General features: G+C 39.5%; 1 protein-coding gene across 1 annotated transcript; it reads left to right on the forward strand.

Annotated features, from left to right (window-relative positions):
• The first annotated feature begins 936 nt into the window (after positions 1 to 936).
• On the forward strand, positions 937 to 22,316 carry vapb (VAMP (vesicle-associated membrane protein)-associated protein B and C). The gene is made up of 6 exons (XM_075461549.1): positions 937 to 1,185; positions 8,548 to 8,700; positions 16,315 to 16,418; positions 18,187 to 18,267; positions 19,053 to 19,232; positions 19,845 to 22,316. Exons 1-6 carry the CDS (start codon positions 1,128 to 1,130, stop codon positions 19,998 to 20,000), a joined length of 732 nt encoding a protein of 243 aa, XP_075317664.1. The 5' UTR covers positions 937 to 1,127; the 3' UTR covers positions 20,001 to 22,316.
• Positions 22,317 to 22,517: the final 201 nt, after the last annotated feature.

Raw genomic sequence — 22,517 nt, forward strand, 5'->3', positions numbered from 1 at the left:
GCAGTTCTCTCACAACCACTGGAGGTTGCGTTTTCTTTTAATATCACGATAGGCTGTTTCTGGCTGCATGAGCAAAGAATTTGTTTGTTTTTAGGAGGAGGACAGTCTTGATTATTAGTGATTTCAAGACCTCACCTTGGAGCCAGGCTTTGGGGAGGGGCTGATTGGCAAACATGTGGTGGTCAGGCTTTTGCCTGTGGGGTGCTCCGGTTAGAGACAGCCTGAATGACTAACACAGGAGCACCTTCCTGTGGAAACGCAACTTGCAGAAGAAATAAGTATAGTGTGGTTTGGGTGGTGGTCGTAGGTGGGGGCTTTGGCAGTCTGATCCTCGGCTGCTGCAAGTGGCTATGGGCAGAAAAGAGTTGAGAAATATCATAAAAATCTGTGTTCTAAAGGAATTTCAGGATTCTTCTGTCACTAATTATGTCATGACCTTTCAAATTTATCACATGACTGTTGACAGGGACTTGACCCATAGGTTGAGAAACAAATTCCACAGGTTGTCAACTAACTGAATAATATTTACACCCCGATACTTCAGAAATAATCCGAGTAGGCCCATTATGAAGCCACAAGGGACATTTTGTGCATAAACACTACCTGCACTTGTGATAATTTGATATATTTTATCCTAGCAGCTGTTACTATAGACTAAATAAGCGCCCACTATGGTTATTTATTTTACATCATATACTTATACAAAGTCAGAGCTCTCCTTACATTCCTGAGGGTGTCTGCAGTGGGTAATCTGAAGCCCAACTCTTGGAACTGAAATAACAACCCGGACCTATTAGCCACGTCCTAATGCCGGGTTCAGGTTCCCTAAAAACTAAAGAGGGTCGTGGTCCAAACAGCCCTTGGTGCACCCCGGCATCACCTCCTCACCCCTCCCCGCCGGGAGACTATGCAGAGGCAGTGACGTCACCAAGCTGACTCCCTTCCTGCTGCATCACAGCAGCCTTTAGCAGCTCGAGTAGCACTTGTGACCGGGGGACCGGGATATCCACCGCTAATTCATTGATAAAACAACCCTGCTGACTTTGCAGCATTCAACAATATCCTAAAACGGGGGTAGCCGATAGGAACTGGTTGCAGTGAGATAACCCCGCTCCAGCTGTTGGGATATGGCCAGGCCGGAACAGGTTCTGCTCTTGGAGCCTCAGCACGAACTGAAATTCAGAGGTAAGAGGGGAGGGCCCGGCAGTGGACAGGACAGGAGGTGGAGGAGGAGGCGGAGGAGGGGGGGGGCTGCCTGTGCCAGCACGGTTAGGAAGTGGGGGGGTAGTCCACTGTTTGGATAGCCAAACCGGATAGAGGCTGCAGTACATATTTTGACAATATTGCCGTTACGTGGAAAGACGAAGGCTGCTTTGAAAGGACGGCAGGTCAACTGACAGCTTGGCAGCTAGCTAGCTGGATTAGCTTAAACTGCTTGGTTAGCCAGGCCCTGTCACACATTTATCCTGCAGCAGCTGGCTCTAAAGCAATTTACACCTGCAAGACTTGACACGTCTATCTGCTTGAAAAAAAAACGTTAATTGTTTTTATGTGACCATGTCATTTTCCACCATAATTTCGCATAATTTCAGTGCTCATAAGCTATAACATCCCTAGCAGTTCTAGCTAGCTACCATTAGCCCGCTCTCTGATTGGCTGTTTCGCCTTGCTGGCCAGGCAGCTGTCATCGAATAAGTTGACAGCTCACAGGACGGAATTACTGGGCAACCGCTGTTATTTAATACCATTAACATGCCTACCACCCTTATCATTTGAGCTTTATAATCACTAACGGACATCTTAGTTAGGCTTTGCATTTGATTGCAAAATGTCACGTTGCTTTAGGCCAGAATGATGTTACATAGACACACTTATGGTACTATTGTATCCCTGTTGCAACAGATTAAACAGCTCTCCCACCGTTTGAAACAATAAACTTTCTTTTATGACTAAGAGGCTGATGGATCGCATACTATTTTCAGTTGTTTGATACAATCAAATGTTGCCACTTATGAGGAGTGTGTTTGTAGATAACCCAGAAGTGTCCTCAATAGGCTATAATGTAGTTATGTGTTTGGTTTGTGAAGCTGAAATGATGATTATTACAGCAACAACAAGGAGTGATGACCCTGCTTGACATAATAGCTACTGAAGTGAAGCACTTTAAACCAAGCTCTCACCAAAACTGATTTGATTGATTACTTATTGGATAAGAGCTGCATGATTGTGGTAAAAATTATGGGTTATGTTATATAAAATGTTTGTATGTTTGGATTTTATTAGAAAATATTCTGAAATTATTCATCTTTTTAAAAAAAAAAAAAAAAAAGATGTTGATCCTCATTAGACTCTTTAGACAATCAAAGTGTTTCCAAAGAGATATATAGTTTTTTACCTATCTGTCACGTTGGCTTTAGCTGAACTAATTTTGCAGCATCCTGGCAAAGATTTGGGGGGATTGAAAAGAGGGCTGAAGGCTTCGGACTCTAAAGGAAAAGCTTGTGCACGCATATAGCACGCACAAAAAAATCGAAAGCGTCTTCAAGATTGTTGTTTTATCTTGATTATCCTGTTTTCATCATTGTTGGAATCCACAATTGCAATTGAAAATAAAATAAGTTGATTGCACTTCCTCGCACGAAATAAGACAGTAATTAGGTGATGATATTGTTTGCTTAAAATAACATAATCTGTGCGTCCGATACTCAAATTCCCATCTAAGACATGACTTTAGACTTAACACACCTGTTTGTTGCAGATAGAAATGTATTCTGTTTTCCTGTTTCATTTCATTATCAGTTCTATTCAATAGGCCAAACTGGGTCCCACTACAGTCTTTTCCGGCTGTTATTTCCTCATTTCCAGTCTTTTACAGCATAGAATCAGGAATGCACCATGGCCTATTTTAGCTGTGCAAAGAGAAGCTGTATTCCAATAATATTTCTCGTTTTAAGCCTGTTCGTAATCACTTTAAACCCAAGGTTGGGTTAATCAATAAGAATTAAAAGATAAGGCCATTGAATTGTGGGAAATGAATGTGTTAGTTTGTTTGTAATTCCCAACTGTTCCAGCTCTCTGCCTCAGGTCCATTGTTCTTACTGAGTATGCAAATATTGACAGTGAGTTTATTTACTTTTTTTTTTTTTAAGATGGGGGGTGAAATGATGTACTTGTACACAGCAGTGTGTCCCCCAGTGCAGGGCTTAGGCTTATTTAGAGTTTTTGGGACAACTATGACAGCTGGAGTATCTGTTTCAAGCTTTGGCTAAACAGGCAAAACTAATAGTTTATTCCATTTTTTGTAGTATTTGTTGACACTAAAACAAATATGTTGGTAGTTTGTTTTGACTTGTAAATTATCATCAAAAATCCATCAACCTGAAGGGCCGTTGTTATCATTACCTGCAGATAGAGCTGGTGACCGGATGCATTTTTTGAGATTCTTTGTGATGGAAGTTGGTATGTTACATTGGTGTATGATGTGCAAAAGTAAAGCGGAGATGCTTAACAAATGCAATGACTAATTTTCTGTTATTTATCGTTTAATATCATACTGAATGTGGAAAACACAAAACCAAAATCAACCACCTTTTCCTTTGAAGCAATAGTTTTAATATGTCCATTTTTGATCAGCTGTTGAGGTATTTTGCAGGTAGGAGATCTTGCTTCAGTTTTTCTATGGATTTAACTTGTCTCAGTATCTCTTTATGTAATCCTAGACTCGTTTTTGCGTGGTTAAGAAGACTTGGCTGTGAAGGCTATAACATCTCTTGCAGGATTTCTTGTTCTCCTTGTATTTCTTTGTGGCTCTCTATGACTTTGGATAAGAATTTAATCCTCAAGCCTTAAATCTTAGCACAGTATTTTAGATAAACTGTGTTATCACGTGTGTTATTGCTGAGTTGTTAACAAGACAGAAGGATTTATGTATCCTAATACACTAGACAATACCACAAATCACATGCATATACTCAAGCCCAAAGTAATGTGTAGGCACGCAGTGTGAAACCTCAGGAAATAAGGATTAGGTCCGTTAGTCTCAACTTGGCTCAAGTGCAGACCATCTGTAGACCAAATACTCTGAAATGTTAGCTGGACTTTTTTTACTTTTCAATTTGACTGTTATACTTTTCAATTTTTGTAAGGAGAAATGTTAACAGAACTTTACCAAAAATGGCCTCATTCTCTATCTGCTGTTTGTAAAATCTAACTTTGTGTGAGAGCAGCTTTAAATATCAGCTTCTCTTAATAGTTTTTACGTATCATTTGTGGTTTTCTTGAGTTGGATGCTATCCTGAAAAAGTCTCAGGAAATGGTAGATCAGGTGTCCGGTTGTCGGCGTGGCTCGAGTCCCTTTCATTAAAATCATTCAGATGTAAAGCCAAGCTTGTGAAGGTCTGAATTTCCTCTCTGTGTTTGCTCAACAGGGACGGGAAGTGTCAGTTGCTCCGAATGTTTGCTGAGCTGAAACTTTATCTTGAATCTAGTGTAAGGGCTAATTCTGATGTAGTTCCATGTTTCCAAGCAGTGCGAGCATACTGCTCTTAACAGCAAACCTAATCCTAATCCTGAAACAACTGCTGTGGTAGGCTCATTTGTGGCTTTGTTAGAGAGCTATACTTGATAAGAAATTTTGGCCAGTCTGATATGTGCGGTTTGTAAACATGATAAAAAAAAGGTTAGTTGAATAAGAAATGCTGGTTTCATAGTGAAGTTATTTAGTACTTTTGTTCTTTTCTTAAAATTATTTTAAACCAAAACAGTATTATATATTTTCTGATCTTAAATGTGTGGTGTGGGCACTTTATTTGCTAAGTTTGAGAGCACATATTTGTTTACGTGCTCGACTATGAATTAGGTGTGTTCTTGCCAGAGTTTTCGGGAAAAAAACGGGAGTGACAACCTCTCGCCAGTTAGCTATTGTTACAGAGTCCCTGCAGTGTGCTGTCAATGGAGAAACTGTTGCCAGAAAAAAAACAGGAGTAACTGTGAGGAGGCTGGGTATAGAGAATGACAGTTGTTGAGTTGAGGGATGTTGGCAAGGATGCACACTGCACAAAATGTGCTGATAAACTTCTTAGAAGACACTTTAGAGTGGGCTTTCTTCAAGGTCACTGCATTAGTCGGATTAGAGATGTGTTTTGTACTTTTCTTACGACTCATTCACGAAATGGCTCTCATGTCCAACAGATTTTGACTCGTCTTTGTCATAACCTGCAGATAAGCCTTAAAGGTAGGGTAGGAGATCCTGGAGTTTTGAGTCCAGCGAAGCTGCATTTTGAAAATACACCGGTAAAAAGTCCCAACCCTTTTCTTCACTTTTCCCCCGAAGGCACGCCTCTAGAGTACATGAACGCGCACGAGCACGAAGGTGCACGAGCGCTGTTCTGACAGCAAGCATCGATCGTTGCCGTATTTAGTATTTAGTTTATGCTAACTATACGTTTAATAATGCTAGGTGCTAGCCAAGTTGGCTCTAGTTTAGCTTCCTGCCAAGCTTCTGGACGTTCACGGAGCAGAGTACGCGCACAGGGAGAAGGAGGGGGAGGGAGGAGCAGATTGCAGTTTGATAGACGGCATCAGTATCCAATCATTGTGAACGGTCCGTTCACAATGATTGGATACTGTTTTTCCTAGATTGTACGTTCTAGAGGCCACTAAAACTTTTCATATTTGTGTCAAAACTTTTAATTAATTGGTTGCAATGGGGGTGTGAAGAGTATTTCAAGCAATATGTAAAAAAATGTTCCAGAAAAAGATCCCCTACCCCGCCTTTAACCATGTTATACAGAACAATTTCTTACTATTGTGCGGAGTATTCTCAGGTTAAGCTCATCCAATCAGCTCTTTTTAGATTAGGATCAGGTTTGAATCTTATGTCTCTGAGCCAAAAAGACATTTCTACTTGAATGAAGAAATTTGTGCTTGAGCTTGACTATAAAATCTGTACATTTAATTAAAAAAGACATATATATATATATAAACTATTCCTGGTAACGACTATCATTTTCATTAAATACATTTGAGTGGATAAATGTCAGTCAGTGTTGATTCATCAGGATCAGGAGTCCATTTATTCTGACTGATAACAAATATTGTAGGATGTATGCTTAGACTTTACTCTTTTAATGATCCGCTTATAATACTTATCAAAATTTGATATCTCAGTGCTTTACTTAAAGTAACACTCTGTAAACCTGTTTTTTGTAAGATTGTAAGATGTGTCTGAAACTTAACAAAATGTAGAGAAGCTGAAATGGTCTGAAAAGCTTCTGTCGGCACTATGTTTATTAGTATGTGAGCTGTAAGTTAAGGAGAGAGAAGAAAATTCATTTGGGCTCACAAACCGACGTGAAGTCCTCGAGGACTTTTGCTCAAGGGTCCCCTCATTGAGTAGTGATTGATCATTTTCAGTTTACCTTGTGCAAATATTAAGTTACTGGACCCCAGACAATACACTGCCTTATGTGCATTTCCTGTTCAAGTTTAAGCAGCTCAGTTTCAGTTTGGATACAGTAGTTAGGCTAAATGGTGGTGGTATCTGTCAGCTACGTTAATGTGGTGGTTATTTCCTCTGCTGTCGTCTTTCTCTTGTCTTCATATTTCTTCACTCCTTTAGTGCCGGACATTGTTCAAGGTCCAAAATGACCTTGGACTCTAAATAATCTTAGCAGTTGGAAATACTTCAGTCAATAAAGCAATTCTCACCCAGAGCTTATATACCATAACAGGACTTATAACCGTAGCTTGACTTACCAGTGCAGGTAATTATACTGAGTGTGTTAGTCCTTCTGTTGTTGCTACCCCCCCCCCCCCCCCCCAATTTCCATGGCATTACACTCTGAATAATTTATATGAACACACGAATCGTGTGTCTTTAAAAGAAAGTTGTATTCACGATAGCTGCTCTGTTAGCTTGATCTCTGTTGTTTTTTGTTTTTTTTACTTACATTTGCTGTAATAGAGGACTTTCTCATATTCAGATCAGTTGTCAATCTTACACAGTTGTGTATTACATGGTGTGTATTGGATTTAATTTAGCTTTTTTTTTAAATGTTTGTATTTGACAAAAAAAAAAAAAGCTCTTATTAGATTCTAGTGCAGAATATAGCTACAGGTAGGCTACAGTACCAGGTAATTGGAAGTATACTGCCTGTATGAAATACAGAGAAAGCTAAATTAAGTCCTCTTGCTACAGCGGTGCAGCCCTGGACAACCAGATGTCTTCAAGTTCATATGTAACAAAACTTTCTGCATATATGTTAGAAAGAGATGCTGCAGAAGAATTGGAAGCTCTTAGCCTTCAATAGAGGGGCAGAGGAGGACACATACCCAAACATGTCTCCCAGGGCATAAGTTGGTCCATTTTGCATGATTCTGTGCATTTTCTGGTGTTTTCCATCAGTACCTGTACTTATATTGAAGAGGGTGGCCAGGCTCATCCTTAGAGACAATGTGAAGAACTCCTACATCCAGGGGATCTTGTTGTAGAGTCGCTGTGCCTCCGCACTGCTCTGGGCATCTGATTAGGATGAACTCTAAATTTTGTGCTGGTGCGTCAATGCTACTAGTAGAACGTTAGTCTGGAGCCCTGTGCTGATTAATTACAGGCAACCTTCAAACTTAAAAAAGACAAATTATTTGAATTGGCGGTAAAACCACAAGTAGCCAAATGTCAGGAGAAATAAGGTTTAGATGGCATTATTAACATTAAAGTCACATCCAGTCTGACCCTGACAGACCACATTTGAACATGTTGGCACATATGTCACATATTTACAGTACTATGCAAAAGTCTTGAGCAAACATGGAGAACTACTGCTCAAAACCAGATTAAGAGAAAGTTGAGCTCTTTGGAAGCAATATGTAAAGATATGAGGGGTGCCTCAAGAATTAGCACAGTACTGTATAATAGACTTAACCCACTTGTACCGGGTCACCTAATTCACTTCAATATTACCTTGATTCTAAAAAGTTCCAGTTAGCTCGTTCCTGCTTTATATGCACACTTTAAAAGTATTTTTAAAGTATTTTTATTTAAATAAAGAACTGTGTGTGCCCTGTAGCTTTTTGTTTTTCTGTTCTAGGATATGATGGATGTAGATTTTGATTAATCTTGATCATTTGTTTTGATTAATAATTCACTTTCTCACACTCCAGCTCAGACGTACTACAAGCTTGTTTGAGTTAGTGTGTCAGTGACAGGTTTATTCTCCATTGGTCTTGTTTGATTTACCTTGTTTTCCCAGCGTTTGGCATTCGAGCTATCTGACTGAGGAATGGTATTTGGAAATCAGTGTGTGTGTGTGGTCAGGGAGACTGTAACCCCTCCGTTGAGGATCTTTGTGAAGATTTAGTAGATATCTGGCCTTAAGGGTCTTTTATCATCCTTTTTTAGTTCAATCAATGATTGAGATTAAGATTATTTACATTAGAGGACATAAAACATTCTGACAAGGCTCTCTTTGGATTTTTTCTAGAAGACCTCTTCAAATTCTCTTCGACTAAATATGCGTTAAGTGTCACTTATGTTTACTTTTTTCGCAGGTCCGTTCTCAGACGTGATCACTACAAATCTCAAGCTTGCCAACCCTACAGACAGAAATGTGTGTTTCAAGGTGAAGACGACAGCGCCGCGCCGGTACTGTGTGCGGCCAAACAGTGGAATCATCGATGCTGGCACCTCAATCAATGTCTCAGGTATGGATAAAGTAGTGAGAAAACAGACAACAAGCTGCCAACAGTAGCTTTAGCAATGAACTCCTGCTTTTGATTAAATTATTTGTCCATCAGCCTGAAATATTTTAGATAGGAGTATAGTTGTAACACCTGTGGCTAGAAATAACATATGTGACTTTTGTTTGGTTCTTCATTTGGAAAAAAGACATAAAGGGGTTTCTACACAATTGTCAGGAAATTTCCTGTCCCCACAGTAAAGTCACTCCCAGCTGGCCGTATTTCCACTCATGCAATTTAAGAAGGAGAGGTACAGGCTAATGTTTCCATACTGTCCCAGGTCTGCCATTTACAGCCACAGACTCATTTTACAACCCCCCTATCTGGTGTCAACAACTGCAAACTGTGTCACTGGTGCCTGCAGTCAGCATTGGGTGACAAACCAACTGAGTCCACTCCGTCAGTTTCCGTCATTTGTCACCCTTATTAGGCCGACCGGGGTCACCGGCTCGAGTCCCTAAACAAGATCACTTTTCGGAAAATGTAGTCCCATTCGCTAATTTACAGGCGTGCTCTGTAACTTATTTTTGTTTTCAGCAAGCACTCAAGCTTTCATAGTATTATCAAAGCAATGCAATTGACAGGTTAACAATGATGTGTGGGTTCTTGTTTTACAGGAAATGTGCCTTTTAAAATTAAACGCATGTGTTGTTTTAATGGGGACCAAAAATAGGTATATTTAAGGTCCAACACACCCATGTTCAAGTTGCTTCGATGGTCTTACTTCTTTTGCTTGATGAGACATTTTTCAGTGTATGTGGGTGTGTAGAAAAGTACCCAGTATATCCCTCCTCTCGTCCGGCAAGTAGGTTCCACATTTTAATCTGGCATGCAAAATTTGTGCTGTTTTAAATCACCACATAAACAGTATGTCAAAATACTATCAGCATCGACTATCTAAGACATACGTTACATGACTTGTCGTCCCTGTTGCCTTCAATACAGCCTAGAGTCCATTTAAATGGATTTCTTTGATGTTTGTACTCACAAAGCATTGCATGCTGTCTTGGCCTGGAGATGAGCCTCATTTGCGTGAACACTTTGGATGTGGTCTGAACAATCAAAACGACTTTGAGGGTTTGCAGGACCTTTTAATCACAGAAGCTGTGCAACAACTGCCTCGGGAGGACCGGCGTTTTAATAACATTTCAAAATGCTTTGCCTGTACTCTGTAGCACTATTGAGTGGAAAAGATAGAGATAGAGTTTCTGGGTGTTTCAGTCATTGTTATGGCGAAATTATACATTGGAAATGTTTCCTGTAAAGATATTCTGAAAGCATAAATACTCTTTCCCTGAGCAACTTGACTCCATATTTTCAGACAAAAGTATTGTTCATCTTTATCTCTCTTCTACATCCTCTGTTTCAAACGGTTGTATAAGCTCTGTTGCTTGTTGCAGTCCAGTTTGTCCAGTATTTCTAGCTCGTATGCTCGTGACAAGGAAGCACAAAAGCTTTATAGACATCCACTGGCTTCAATGCAAGAGATAAATGTCTACCACACAATACCTACAAACCCATAAAGTTTCTTTTGCTGGCTTAGCAAAGGCTACACACACAGTGCTTTTGTACCTCAGCTGTGCTGTAACTCTATATGCTGATTTCAGCCATGACCACAGGAATGTTGTTGAGCTCAATTGCCATTAGCAGCATCCAAGAGGAAAACTATGTGACATGAATGTTGTAAAAAGCGTAAAAAGAGTCTACAGATATTAAACTTATTGTGGAAATATGTCAGAATTTGTATGAAATATTATGGACAGCTTTGGATAGTGCCATTGACTTAATTAACTTGTCCATATACTCATTTCCGATGGGCATATGTTATGACTGGACAAGAGACTAATTCAGCTGTCATAACTGAGATCCGAGTCTATTTTCATAAAACATGTCTGCTTGAAAGTCACACATGGCCCTGAGCTCTTTTCTCATTTTCAGAGGCCACATTAGCTCTTTTACCCATCAATTTGATTCTCATAACAAAGTTCTGCTTTTAAAGTGGAAGCTGTCTTTTTTAAATGCGCTTGATTGAAGTGCCGGTGACTCGTGGGTTATTTTTCATCCTGAAAAGGGCCGGGTGGTTTGTAGTCATTATTCTCTTCCATTTGAAATTAATTGAATGAGACAGACTCAAGAGAGCACAATCAGGGGTTCAATAGGCTTCTATTGTGAGAAGTCTGAATTTGAATATGTTTTATGATAGTTTGCTCTTGGTGAGTTTTCTCTTCAGGCCTCTATCTGCACAGCTTTGCTAGACTAAACTCTCTTCTTCATTCCCATATTGTTATTGTCTGCAAGGTTTGCTGATCTGTGACGGGGCTTTTGTTTGAGAAATACTGAACATTGTGGCCAGGAAACACCCTGTTCTCTCTCAAGTTTCTCTGAATCAGTGTAACGAGGTTACGGTCGCAGATAAGGTTGAAGCCTTGTGATTTAAGCCGTTGTCACACATTCACCTTATTAAGCTTATTAAGACGATACTTAGAGGAACTCTATGTGAGAAGGGAAACGTCTGAATCAGTCAGGGGAATCAAACTGACTTTATCCTGCAAGCCTTTTGATACAAAGTCCGTGTAATGTTACTTTGATTCCCTGAATGAATAAGGTAGATACTACTGTCCTGATAGATCACAGCAAGTCCCACATGTATGTTCGACCAAGGTACCAACCTGTGGTGAGAACACTCCTGACTAGAGTTTGTGGCTCGGATCTGATTTATATTTTTTTTTTCAGGACAGTATGAACAGCACAAGTCACATGATCAAGTCATTTTTTTTTCAATTCCAATTTGGGCCTTTTCAGTGTGTGGTAATAAATCAGATACAGATACAGATTTTTTGCAATGCGACCTCAGTCTGTGCAGTATTCAGGCGACTTCTACGTCACTCTCGATTGACGTTCATCACATTTCTGAACAGGCAGAAGTTGCCACATGTCTGCGTCGGTCTTTATTAAACATGATGGATGTGGCGTCATGGCGTCTGTGTTGTTTTTTTTTACTGTGGTACAGTACAGGACAGTTGACACTGAAATCTGATATTGGCCACATTAAAAAAAAAAAGTAATGTGACCAGTCCAACAAAAATTTGAATCTAAAGGAATAAAGCATTAACGCCTGTGTAGGTAGCAGATCGGCTCGGCTTCCAGATCGGCTCGGGGTCCGTCGTCTGCTGAACACTCACACAATATGGCTGTCCGCTTGAATGGGAGTACATTGCAATTGGCTGTACGTCGGACAGTTGTGATTGGCTCGTTTTTTGTGCCAATTTGTGTATACATGCCACATGTTTCTTTACATTTTGTTAAAAATCTTTAATAAAAAAAATAAATTAATAAAAGAAAGTTGAGATTGGCACAGACAAACTTCGTTGCGTTCGACTTTCACGAGAGATAGATAGATGCCATTTCTTTAAGCTAATTTTTCATTGTGTGTATTTGTCTTATTTACCTAGACTGTATGTGTGTATATATATATATATATATATATATATATATATATATGTAGTGTATGTATATACACACATATCCAACAGAACAATTTTTACAAGTTTTATGTACATTTATATGCAGGAGTCCACACGCATATAGTCAAAGAGGTTATTGCTGCTCAGCACACAAACAATACACAAAACTGAAAATTAAGCTTCTCTTCGGAGTGAACCAAGGCCAAAATGATTAAACAAAAAAAACTAGATTTTAAAGGTTTGGGGCTAGTGGTGGTCAAGGTGTGGTACACACTATTTTGTAGGAAATATTTAATTTCTTCGTAAAAGCTCTCCATAGCTGCTGCCGATCACCGAAAGGCAGAGAAAAAAACTCTCCGACACACAGCGCCTAGTTACGGTTACTATGGCTACTACAGCCAATCACAACTGTCTGACGTAAAGCCAATCACAATGCACTCCCATTCAAGCGGACAGCCATATTGTGTGACGTAATCAGACGACGACGGAACCCGAGCCGATCTGGCAGCCGAGCCGATCTGGTACCTACACCTGCAGTCTAAATGGAGGCTGGGTCAGAAGATCAGAACGTAGCTCTATTATTAACTCTTATTATTCTCTTTTTGTGCTAACCTTATGTTGCTTTCCATTTGTTACTCGATAGAATATTGATATTGCCATAAAAATAAGCCTCAGTTGCTATTCGTAACATTCAATTCAATTTTCAATTCAGTTTATTTATATAGCGCCAAATTACAACAAATGTCATCTCAAGGCACTTAAATAATACAGTCCAATTCAAGCCAACTGGAGTTCAATTAATTGTAATCATAATTAATTTCAAAATAATTCAAAGCCAATTCAAAAACAATTTCCTAGCTAAGGAAACCAACAGATTGCACCGAAACTTCAGAGTCTTCAGTCCAATCTCCCGTCCTGAGCATTCCTGAGGCGACTGTGGAAAGGAACGACTCCCTTTTAACAGGAAGAAACCTCTGGCAGAACCAGACTCAAGAAAGGTGGCCATCGGATGGCCTCCTGTGCTTCTCCTGCACCCCTCCTTCACATCTTTTGCAGAAGTATATGTGTTAACAGCAACTTCAGAAAAACCCCAGCCCAAATTTTCTCCGCATTCTCCTGAACATCTCCAGTGTTCATGTGTGAAAATGCCTGTAGTGCCATGTGTTATATCTGGAGCAAGTGCAGAGCGCGTTGGCCCATTTGAGTCTAGTTGACTCCCAACATGCAGTATGATTTAATCCCTAACTGCATTATCTGGGTGTGCAAGTTCAGTTTTTAAGAAGCTCAATTTTGTACATTTATGGGCAGACCAACATGCCTACATGCATTTAAAAGTCTGGTTTTGGTTGGACTGGCACTCACTTGTGTCATATAAATGTGCCTGATATGATCAGTTCCAGACTAAGGTAGCCATGAGTTATTTTTTTTAAAGAACAAACTTACAGTAGATGTGACTTATTTTTCCTCTAATTTGAATTGTTTTTGTTAAATGTTACAGATTGAAAGGTAGCCTCGTTATAGTCATTTTTACTGATTGAGTCCAGTGAAATCAACATTGCCACCATGCTGTCATTGTCAAATAAGGGAGCAGAAAATCACAGACAACTTAAAATATTCAACATCTTGCAATTTGCAATAAATAAACTTATCAATAGGATGCAGAGAAATCACTTTAGATATTCCAAGTTTTACAATAACTGCAATATAATGGCTTTAAAATTTGAGGTTTGCATTTATAACTCTTTATTGACAGTTAATGGACCAAATTACAGATAAGTTTTCATCAGGTTAAGGCAACTCTTTCATTTGATAATCTTCTGCAGGCCTTGTAATAATCCCTTACTCAACATGAGCCAAGGGTCAACCTCTGTAAGCACTTCACTGTAAAGTAATTGGGAATTCTGTTGTGAACAGAATTTCTCAGAGGACACAATTAATTAGTGACAGGAAATTAAAGTTTTCTTACTCCCCTCACCCCTCTAATGGCGTCATTCATCTTAAACAAGAAAGCTGGTGATTACTATATTTGGCCTCTGTGTGTTTTATTAATGATTGCCCAGTTTGAAGTAAGAGTACTGAATCATGCCATTAGCAGAAGTAGCTCTTTCTAAAGGTGTTTTTCAAAGGCTGTATGATTTGAAAGACTTCCACCCTTTTGGTGGCCCTGTTTTTTTCCATCACAAGCTTTGGCCCGGACCTTTTAACATTATTCTGTGTTCCTGAAAGAACTTGCATGTTTTCCTGCCTCCATTCACTGGTGTTGTCTCTGTGGACCCGAGCTGGATGGCTTCGCAAATTAGGACTGACTGAAACAGGACATTCTCAATCTGTTCATACCGTCTGTTTCTGATTTGCAATATTGAGCCACACTGATTGCTGAAATGGTGCACAACACTACTCTAGGGAGAACTGGCATGTACCGTATATGAAAGCCAAGCTGATAGCCAGGCTAACTTTGAATTTAGCTCACTTGTTTTAAGTGAAAGCCAAAGAATCATGCAGGCGTTGTAGACATGGTTGGGAATTACTTCAAAATGTGTCTTTCAATTACATCCTGATTTAAACTTGTAGTCAAGGGAGGGAAATCATTAGCCATTTAAAGCCATTTCTATCTTCATGGCTATTCCAGACCTTTTTGACAACATGAGAAAGTGATCATTATAAATCACTGTTACAGCTCTAAAATACCTTTTCAGTTACTGGAATGACATCAAATAACACCACTGACTGCAAGGACTGGTGTGGCGAAAGGCTCAAGTTGTATTCCAACTCCACACCTGCTTTTTGTTAGGGCAATATATAATGTAAGGAAAGGAAAAAAAGGCTTAGAAGCTGTTAGAAAGATTACCCCCGAGGGTATTTGTAGATCTGTCATTGTATCATTGTCATGGTAACACGAACACAGAAATAAATCATTCCTGCCACTTTTTGTGAGCAGCATGGGCAAGTCCAATGCCTCGAACACGGGAAGCCCCTAGCTTACAGTTTGACAAATACAGGGGCATTTTGTTCTCACCAGTTCCTCTTTAATCAGAAGAGTGAACACACAAGTTGGATAAGGGAAAAGAATTGTAAGTTGTTTGCAAAGAAAACACAAGGCCTGGGCTAATTACTGGCATTCAAGGCTTTACACTCGGGGAAACCAGATGTTTTGATGCTGCTGAGCTTCACTTGCAAATCCTACCTGTTCACTGCAGATGATACTAACAATACACATCATTTTTCCTGCCACGATGACTGAATTGGGAAAAATGAGGGAATAAAACTGAGGCTGTTTGAGATTATCTCTATGAGGGGAAATCCTGTTTCAAGCCTCGACTTTAAGCTTTTTTTGGTAGTTGGCTGATATATTTTATTTGCCCAGTTGACAAACGTGCCTGAAATGAAAAATAAGAGTTAATTATTCTAATTCATTAACATGCAAAATACACTGTGGCAGTAATAATTTGTGCAAGTACAATATGATTAAATGAGATAATCAGGATGGACAATTTTTGGAAATTCAAAAAAAGCTGCATCTATCCAGAATGGCCTAACCAGATCTGTGTAAATGTAGGGGTTTTCTTGTTTAATTTCTTCTTAAAGAACAAAATGAAATTACTAGTATAAAGGTTGCTGTGACCTGTAACTTTTCTCTGCATTTTTGTGAACAAAAAAAACAAGAAATAACGGTTCTATGTTTATATCTTGTTTAATCTATCCTATGAAAAGGAAAAACTTGTTGAATTACGTCCATCTTCACAACATCAGTTAAATGTGCGAACCTTTGATTGGTATTAAGCTTCAGTGAAAGGTGGATTAGCACATCTGTTTGTTGGTAAGCATGTTGTTAACATACAGTTGATCTTATGCTGATGGTACCACATTAATAATCGAAACGGTCAGTATTTTCCATCTCTCTGGTCCCAATAATGTTCTAGACGTATCACGTGATACGTTGGAGACAGTCAAGTCTCCTGCAATCCTGTAGAGCATCATTGTTTTGATGTTGCACTGTTTAAACATTTTGAAACTGAGGGAAAAAGTTAGACAGCATTCTGAAAACATAACCTCGGGTAAGCAGGATGAATGTTTTCCTTCTCTTACTGACGGTGAATCTCATGTTGTTTTTCAGTAATGCTGCAGCCTTTTGACTACGATCCCAATGAAAAGAGCAAACACAAGTTCATGGTCCAGTCCATGGTAGCACCTCATGACATGACCGACATGGAGGGAGTGGTGAGTGTCCCTGGATGCTTTACTCTGTATACTTTAAGAAGCTTTAATTACCTCTTCTTCAAGCTTACAGAGGCAACATACCTTGAGTTTCAATGTAAAGAGAGACTGTGTGCATGTTTTTAAATTATTGTGTTAGGATAGCCAAAGCTGAACTTTTGCATGGCATGTAAACACGTTAGTTCAACCGAAATCATACCAAATGAAGCTTTTCCAAACCGGAGGAACACCCCTAGATAATTCAATTTTTGCCTGAATTTACCCCTGCATGCTCAACCACACTTAAGTGGGTCCATACGCTCTGTACATGCTCCAGAGTTTTTTTCTATCTTTTTGCATCTTTTGGTAAAAACAGTAAAGTGTAAGTGTGTATTTATATAGGCGAATTCCCAAGAACACTGCTCTTATTCACATATTTTTATATTTATCTGTTTTTTTCACTCAACTGTGAGTGTAACTGTGCTGAGTTTGTCTGCCTCTCCCAACCTGGATGTGAGTCGGCAGTTAGAAAAGAGACAACACACGAAGGCTAAGCTTTAGTGAGTTTATGACTGTTAACATGTCACACTGAAAGCAGATGTTGGAAGTGTGGTTGTAAAAAGACGACGACAACAAAGAGACTGAAGCCCCACTGATGGTACATTTATGTCCATTATCTCACACTGCATGTATGCATGAAGTCAGGAAATGATGAAGAGAACAGATGTTCTTTTGTCTATGAAAAGTTAAATAAAGGCAAAGTTAATATTTAAAACCAGAGAAATTAATAAGAAAGCACAATACTCACAAAAGCATTGTAAAACCTCACAAATCCTAAATATTTCCAAATATTTAGTGCTTATTTCCAAGTGCCGAGCCTTTTGTATCAACATTTTAAATGGTTAAACTTTTGATTTAAACGATTTTACGTGATTTTTGCAGATCGCACTCATTGAAGTGGAAATGTCACTGGATGCTCTTTAAAGTGTGAAGGCATTAAACTTTAAATGACACATTAAATGCAAATTTTCCCTGATGACCTACATTGAACTAACATGAAGTCCAAAATGACTGCTTTAAAACATTTTTTACAAATAAGGCTTTCTTTTGACTTATTGTTATATTTATTAATGTAATCTTTGTAGTACACGTTTGGTACAACATTGCTGTGTAAACTGATACAACGTATCATGATTCGGTTTATTCATTTATTTATTTTTTGGGGCTTTTTATGCCTTTAATGATAGGACAGTTGGAGAGAGAGACAGGAAGCAGGGGGCAGAGAGAGGGGGAAGACATGCAGCAAAGGGCCGCTCGGTGCGGGACTCGAACCGGGGCCAGCTGCAGCGAGGACTGTAGCCTCTGTACATGGGGCGGCTGCTTAACCCACTACCCCACCAATCACCCCATGATTCGGTTTATTTATTATTATTCTTTTAATACTGCATTTCAGTACAGTACAGTATAATTTCAGTATAATGTATTCTAATTGTAGAGGAAGGAAGGAAATAATAAAAACACCACAATCATTAAATCAAAAAAGTAATGTATATTCATTTAATTTTATTCTCTCTTTCTCTCAGTCAGCAGCTAACTACACCTGCTAACTACATTTTGTGTCGTGCTTTGTTCAAACCATCACACATTTTCAATAATTAGTTGTTTTATAGATCAGCAGCTTATCAGTCTGACAACCTGAGGAGATGTTGTTGTTGTAGATGTGTTACACAGTGCTGCGATGACAATGATAGGATGTTGGTACACTTGTTTTTTTTCTCGTGGTTTTCTGCAGTGGAAGGAGGCGAAGCCAGAGGAGTTGATGGACTCCAAGCTGAGGTGTGTTTTTGAGATGCCTGCGGAGAATGAAAAAACGGTGAGCATACATACATCTGCAGATTTGACATCAAGAGATTTTTTTAAGGAGGGTACCTCTAACTATTTTCAATTGTAGGTATGTCATACATTTTCTATCAAACTGCTGGTTTTTGCACTGCACACCTCTGAATAATGTCCTTAATGACTTTTTTTCCCTCTGCAGCTCATTCTTTTTCTTAATATTTGTCAGAATGAGAGGCTGTGTATGGAGCATTGTTGTTAATCCTTTTTTATCCAGCATTTTATTGCCCTGCCTGCCTCCTTTTGAAAGTTTTTTCCCTCTTCATCTATTTCTACATTTTGTCCCACTTTCCTCCTCCCTGCTCCTGCCAGAGGGATCAACACCCCTTCAGAGAGCTGCATTGTTCAGTTTGACATGTAGTTTATTATTCTTGTGATTCCTCTCAGACCACCGATTCCTCTCAGCTGTAGAGACATTATATCGCCACTGATATGGGCTTAGTCTACCAGTTTTTTTAACAGCAGGAGGGAAAATGACCCTCGGTAGTTGTTTTCAATTCATTATGAGCGGTGCAATATATTCCCGAGGCTACCAGTCGACACTGTGTGCCACAGAGTTCGTTCAACAGAGATAATGCTAATAGAAACCAGCTTGATCTACTTCTAAAAAGTACCTCTGAGTTAACTCACTCACATTGGTTCCATGTCCCTTCGCTCCTGTGTGCAAGTCTCCAAATGTAAACACAAAGTTGTGACTCTAAGCATGTGAGCGGCAACAATCAGTGCATTGCTTCAAAGTCCGTCTCTGTGACCCATTTACAGCATGACATGGAGTCCAACAAGATGATGTCGTCCAGCTTGCTGAAGTCGGAGTCCTCATCGCTGCCTGCAAAGTCACTGAGCTCCACCCTGGATGACGGGGAGGTAAAAAAGATCATGGAGGAGTGCAAGAGGCTGCAGATGGAGGCTCAGAGGCTACGGGAAGAAAACAAACAAATCAGAGTGAGTATGATGACTCAAGAACAGCATCGGTTCATTTTTCTTCCCCTCATTTTGCTCGATTTCTGTGACGGTCTCACAGATGGAAACAAGTGTGCAGGGTTTCTCACGCAAACCTGATGTCCCTCCAATACGTTCAAAGAATTGTGTATTTGTTTCAAACTTGTCACTGGTAGAAGTGACATCCCTAACAGCCTTTAAGATTAAATCCAGTCTCGTCAAACACCACCACCTCCACCCCTTTAAGTTCTTGCCAGAGGCAGAACGACTGTTGGCTGCTCCTGCGGCTGAGATTAAACTAACAGAGAGCCCCCTACCCGCTGCTGGGAAATGAAGTGTGTTAAAGCCTGGCGCCTTCTGTATTCCTCAGGGCATTTGGTTATTTAATCAGATCGTATTTCTCTGAGCTAATAAATGAATACTGCCTTATCAAACTGATTGACAAACTGACCATTTCTTAACCCCCTCGTTGACATCAATTTTTGTTTCTCGTCTTTCCACATTCATTTCTTAATTTTGCTGCCCAACCGCTGCTTCCCATCATCCCCTTCCCACGCACTTCCTTGCATCATTTCTCATTTATTTTCTTTGCTCTCCTTCTCGTCCTCATTTCAGGAGGATGATGGACTCCGGATGAGGAAGACTAACGTCATGTCACCTCAGCATGCCTCACTCGCCATGAAGAAAGATGAAGGGTTGCACGCCCGCACGGTGGCCCTCCTCGTTCTCTTCTTTGTGGTGGGCGTCATCGTAGGCAAGTTGGCCTTGTAGAGCGCAGCAGTTTGGTTGGCCGCAGCATGCTTCGTGGGATGAAAACAAACAGGATCTGGGATTTTGGATTGGAAATGCCAAGTCTGCTGGGTGGGGGGTGGTACTAGTTTTGATTCAGTCTCATTTATGTACAACATTGAAATGGTAATGTGAGATGAAAAGGAAAAAAAAAATGAGTCATCCTATGAACAAAAACTGTTACAGGTCTTGCCTCTACGTAATCATCACAAAATCATTTTGGCCTTCTTCCCAAAGTTTCATGTATACAGATGATGTTGTGTGGGGGGCGGTGGGTGGGAGTGGGGAGGGGTGATGGAAGCTTGATTTAACTTTAGTTGTTCAGATCAAGAGGTTTTCTTACACCGGCGAGGTCGTGTTGGTGCGATTGAGTCAGTTTGCAACTGTGCGAATGTCATGTTAGTGTAACGTTGTTTCTTTTTCTAAACGACGCAGGCCAGCGCCAATGTAAATGAATATGTAACGGCCCCGCTGTACAGTATATCCTGGTGTCCTTCTAGCGAAACTCCCTTTAAGGAAGGGATATACCGCAGAGATGATCCACACAGTTGGGGTTACACACAGGGCTATCACACCTTCTCCTCCAATCAGAGGCTTTGCAAAATCCTGTCTTTGATTGTAGAAACACCTTGATTTTTTTTTTTGTTCACCCTACCTTACTCCCATCATCTATCACACCCTGCTCACCTCATCCCCGCTTGTCAAAGGGGGTTTGATTTGCATGCATTCACAGTGTTGCATCTGGTCTTTTGAATTTAATTTAATTGCTTTTATAATGGTGATTATGTCATTTGATTGTAGGTTTGCACAACTACATTTCTGATTTATTATTTTTTTCCTTTCTCTTTTGTGTTTTCTTTCAGTTTTATGGTTTTATTTAAACTTTTCTTTTGTCTTTCGTAAGGTTTGAAGCATTTGAGAACTTTGCAGCTAGATGAATTGTGGATTCGTTCATTTCTGTACAATTTGGATGAAAGCCTTGCCTTGTGATCTGTTTGGGCAAGTTATTCTCAGGCCAAGATGGAGGTACAATAACAGTACATTAACACTGAAGATGGACAGGAGGTGCATGTAGAATAAATGGTTCCATTAAAAGGTCCCATTACAGTGTCCTGACCAGTAAACAGGTCTTTTCCAGGTTTTTTTTTTCATCTCATATTTTCCCATTGAGCCATACATTTGTTGGCATCTGTTTATTTGTGGACAGAGATCAGATGAGTGTTTTTAACTATCCATTGTTGGTTTGTTTTTCTGCAGACCACTGCAAATCTTTGTTTAGGGTCTGTGTTTTTTCATCATTTATTTGTTGCTTATTAGTGTTAAAACATCAGCTTTAATGCACTAAGCTTAAAAGTGTCTCTGATCTTCCTGCAGTAGTATTTGTTTGTTTGTTTGTTTGTTTTTTGTTTAGCTAAAGTGAAAAACCTTAAGCTAAAGTGGAAAACGAATACAGTCAAGCTACAGCACGGAGGGGACAACAAGATCACACTTTACTTTTTAGAGGAAAGTCAAAACAAGTGAGACTTTCAAGACACTTTCTCAAATAGTTTCATCTCCAAATTTACATATTATCGGATTTTCACTGATCAAATAATCAGTTTCATCCTGCTTAATCCAAATAAAATGAGTTAACGGTTGATAGAAAAAGGAGTAATGCCGAAAAACGGGAGCAATTCTCCATCTTTTCCTGTTGAGTGTAGGGGAAGACGATGTGTCTGACTGGTGGATAAGAAAATGAAAAATAAACAAGAGTGTGTGTTTCTACTGTATCTCTGTAAAGTTTTTTGGGTTGCGGATGACTTGCTGCTTAGAGGGAGGGCAGAGCAGACCCGAGCTGCAGTTTCTGTCTCGGGTTATCAGACCTGGATCATACAGTACTTGTACAAAGTTGTTCTTGTTTAGTGTGTCCTGGTTGGAGCATGCAACATTTTACACAAGAAGAACACCAGATTATTATTCATTTATGTGACCTTACAGCTGCCTTTTGATGCAGTAAACTCCACCAATTGGGTGCTCCAAGAAAAACTGATTAAACAAAAATAATGACGTGTAAACACTAAGTGATCCAGGCTTGATTGTAAAACGCACTACACCGACCTGCCCTGGAGTCTCTGTCCATCACCGTGATCGATGTAAGCAGTGACAATACTGTTTTGTATGTATATAAATAAATAAATAAATAAGTCTATCTGAAAAAAAATGATCAATACTCTTAGTCAAGTAGTCTGGTGTACAAAAAACAACCCAACCTGGTTGGATTATGTAGCATCTTAATAAATTAAATGAATAAAGCCCCAACCTAACTGTGTGAAGTTATTTCCTTTAAAACACAGGCACATAGTGTTCATATTACCATACATATGAGGTCAATGTGTTTTTCATGTTTAAAGATGCATTTTTTAAGTCGAGATCTGAAAAAAGTGTGTTTTGGTGGCCTGTATTGGATTAGAGTTTCCCATGAAACAACATCTTATTCACAGTGGTTTTAAAAGTTTTACA

The sequence above is a fragment of the Odontesthes bonariensis genome, chromosome 3 (assembly GCF_027942865.1).
Source record: "Odontesthes bonariensis isolate fOdoBon6 chromosome 3, fOdoBon6.hap1, whole genome shotgun sequence".
In the NCBI taxonomy this organism is placed as follows: Eukaryota; Metazoa; Chordata; class Actinopteri; order Atheriniformes; family Atherinopsidae; genus Odontesthes; species Odontesthes bonariensis.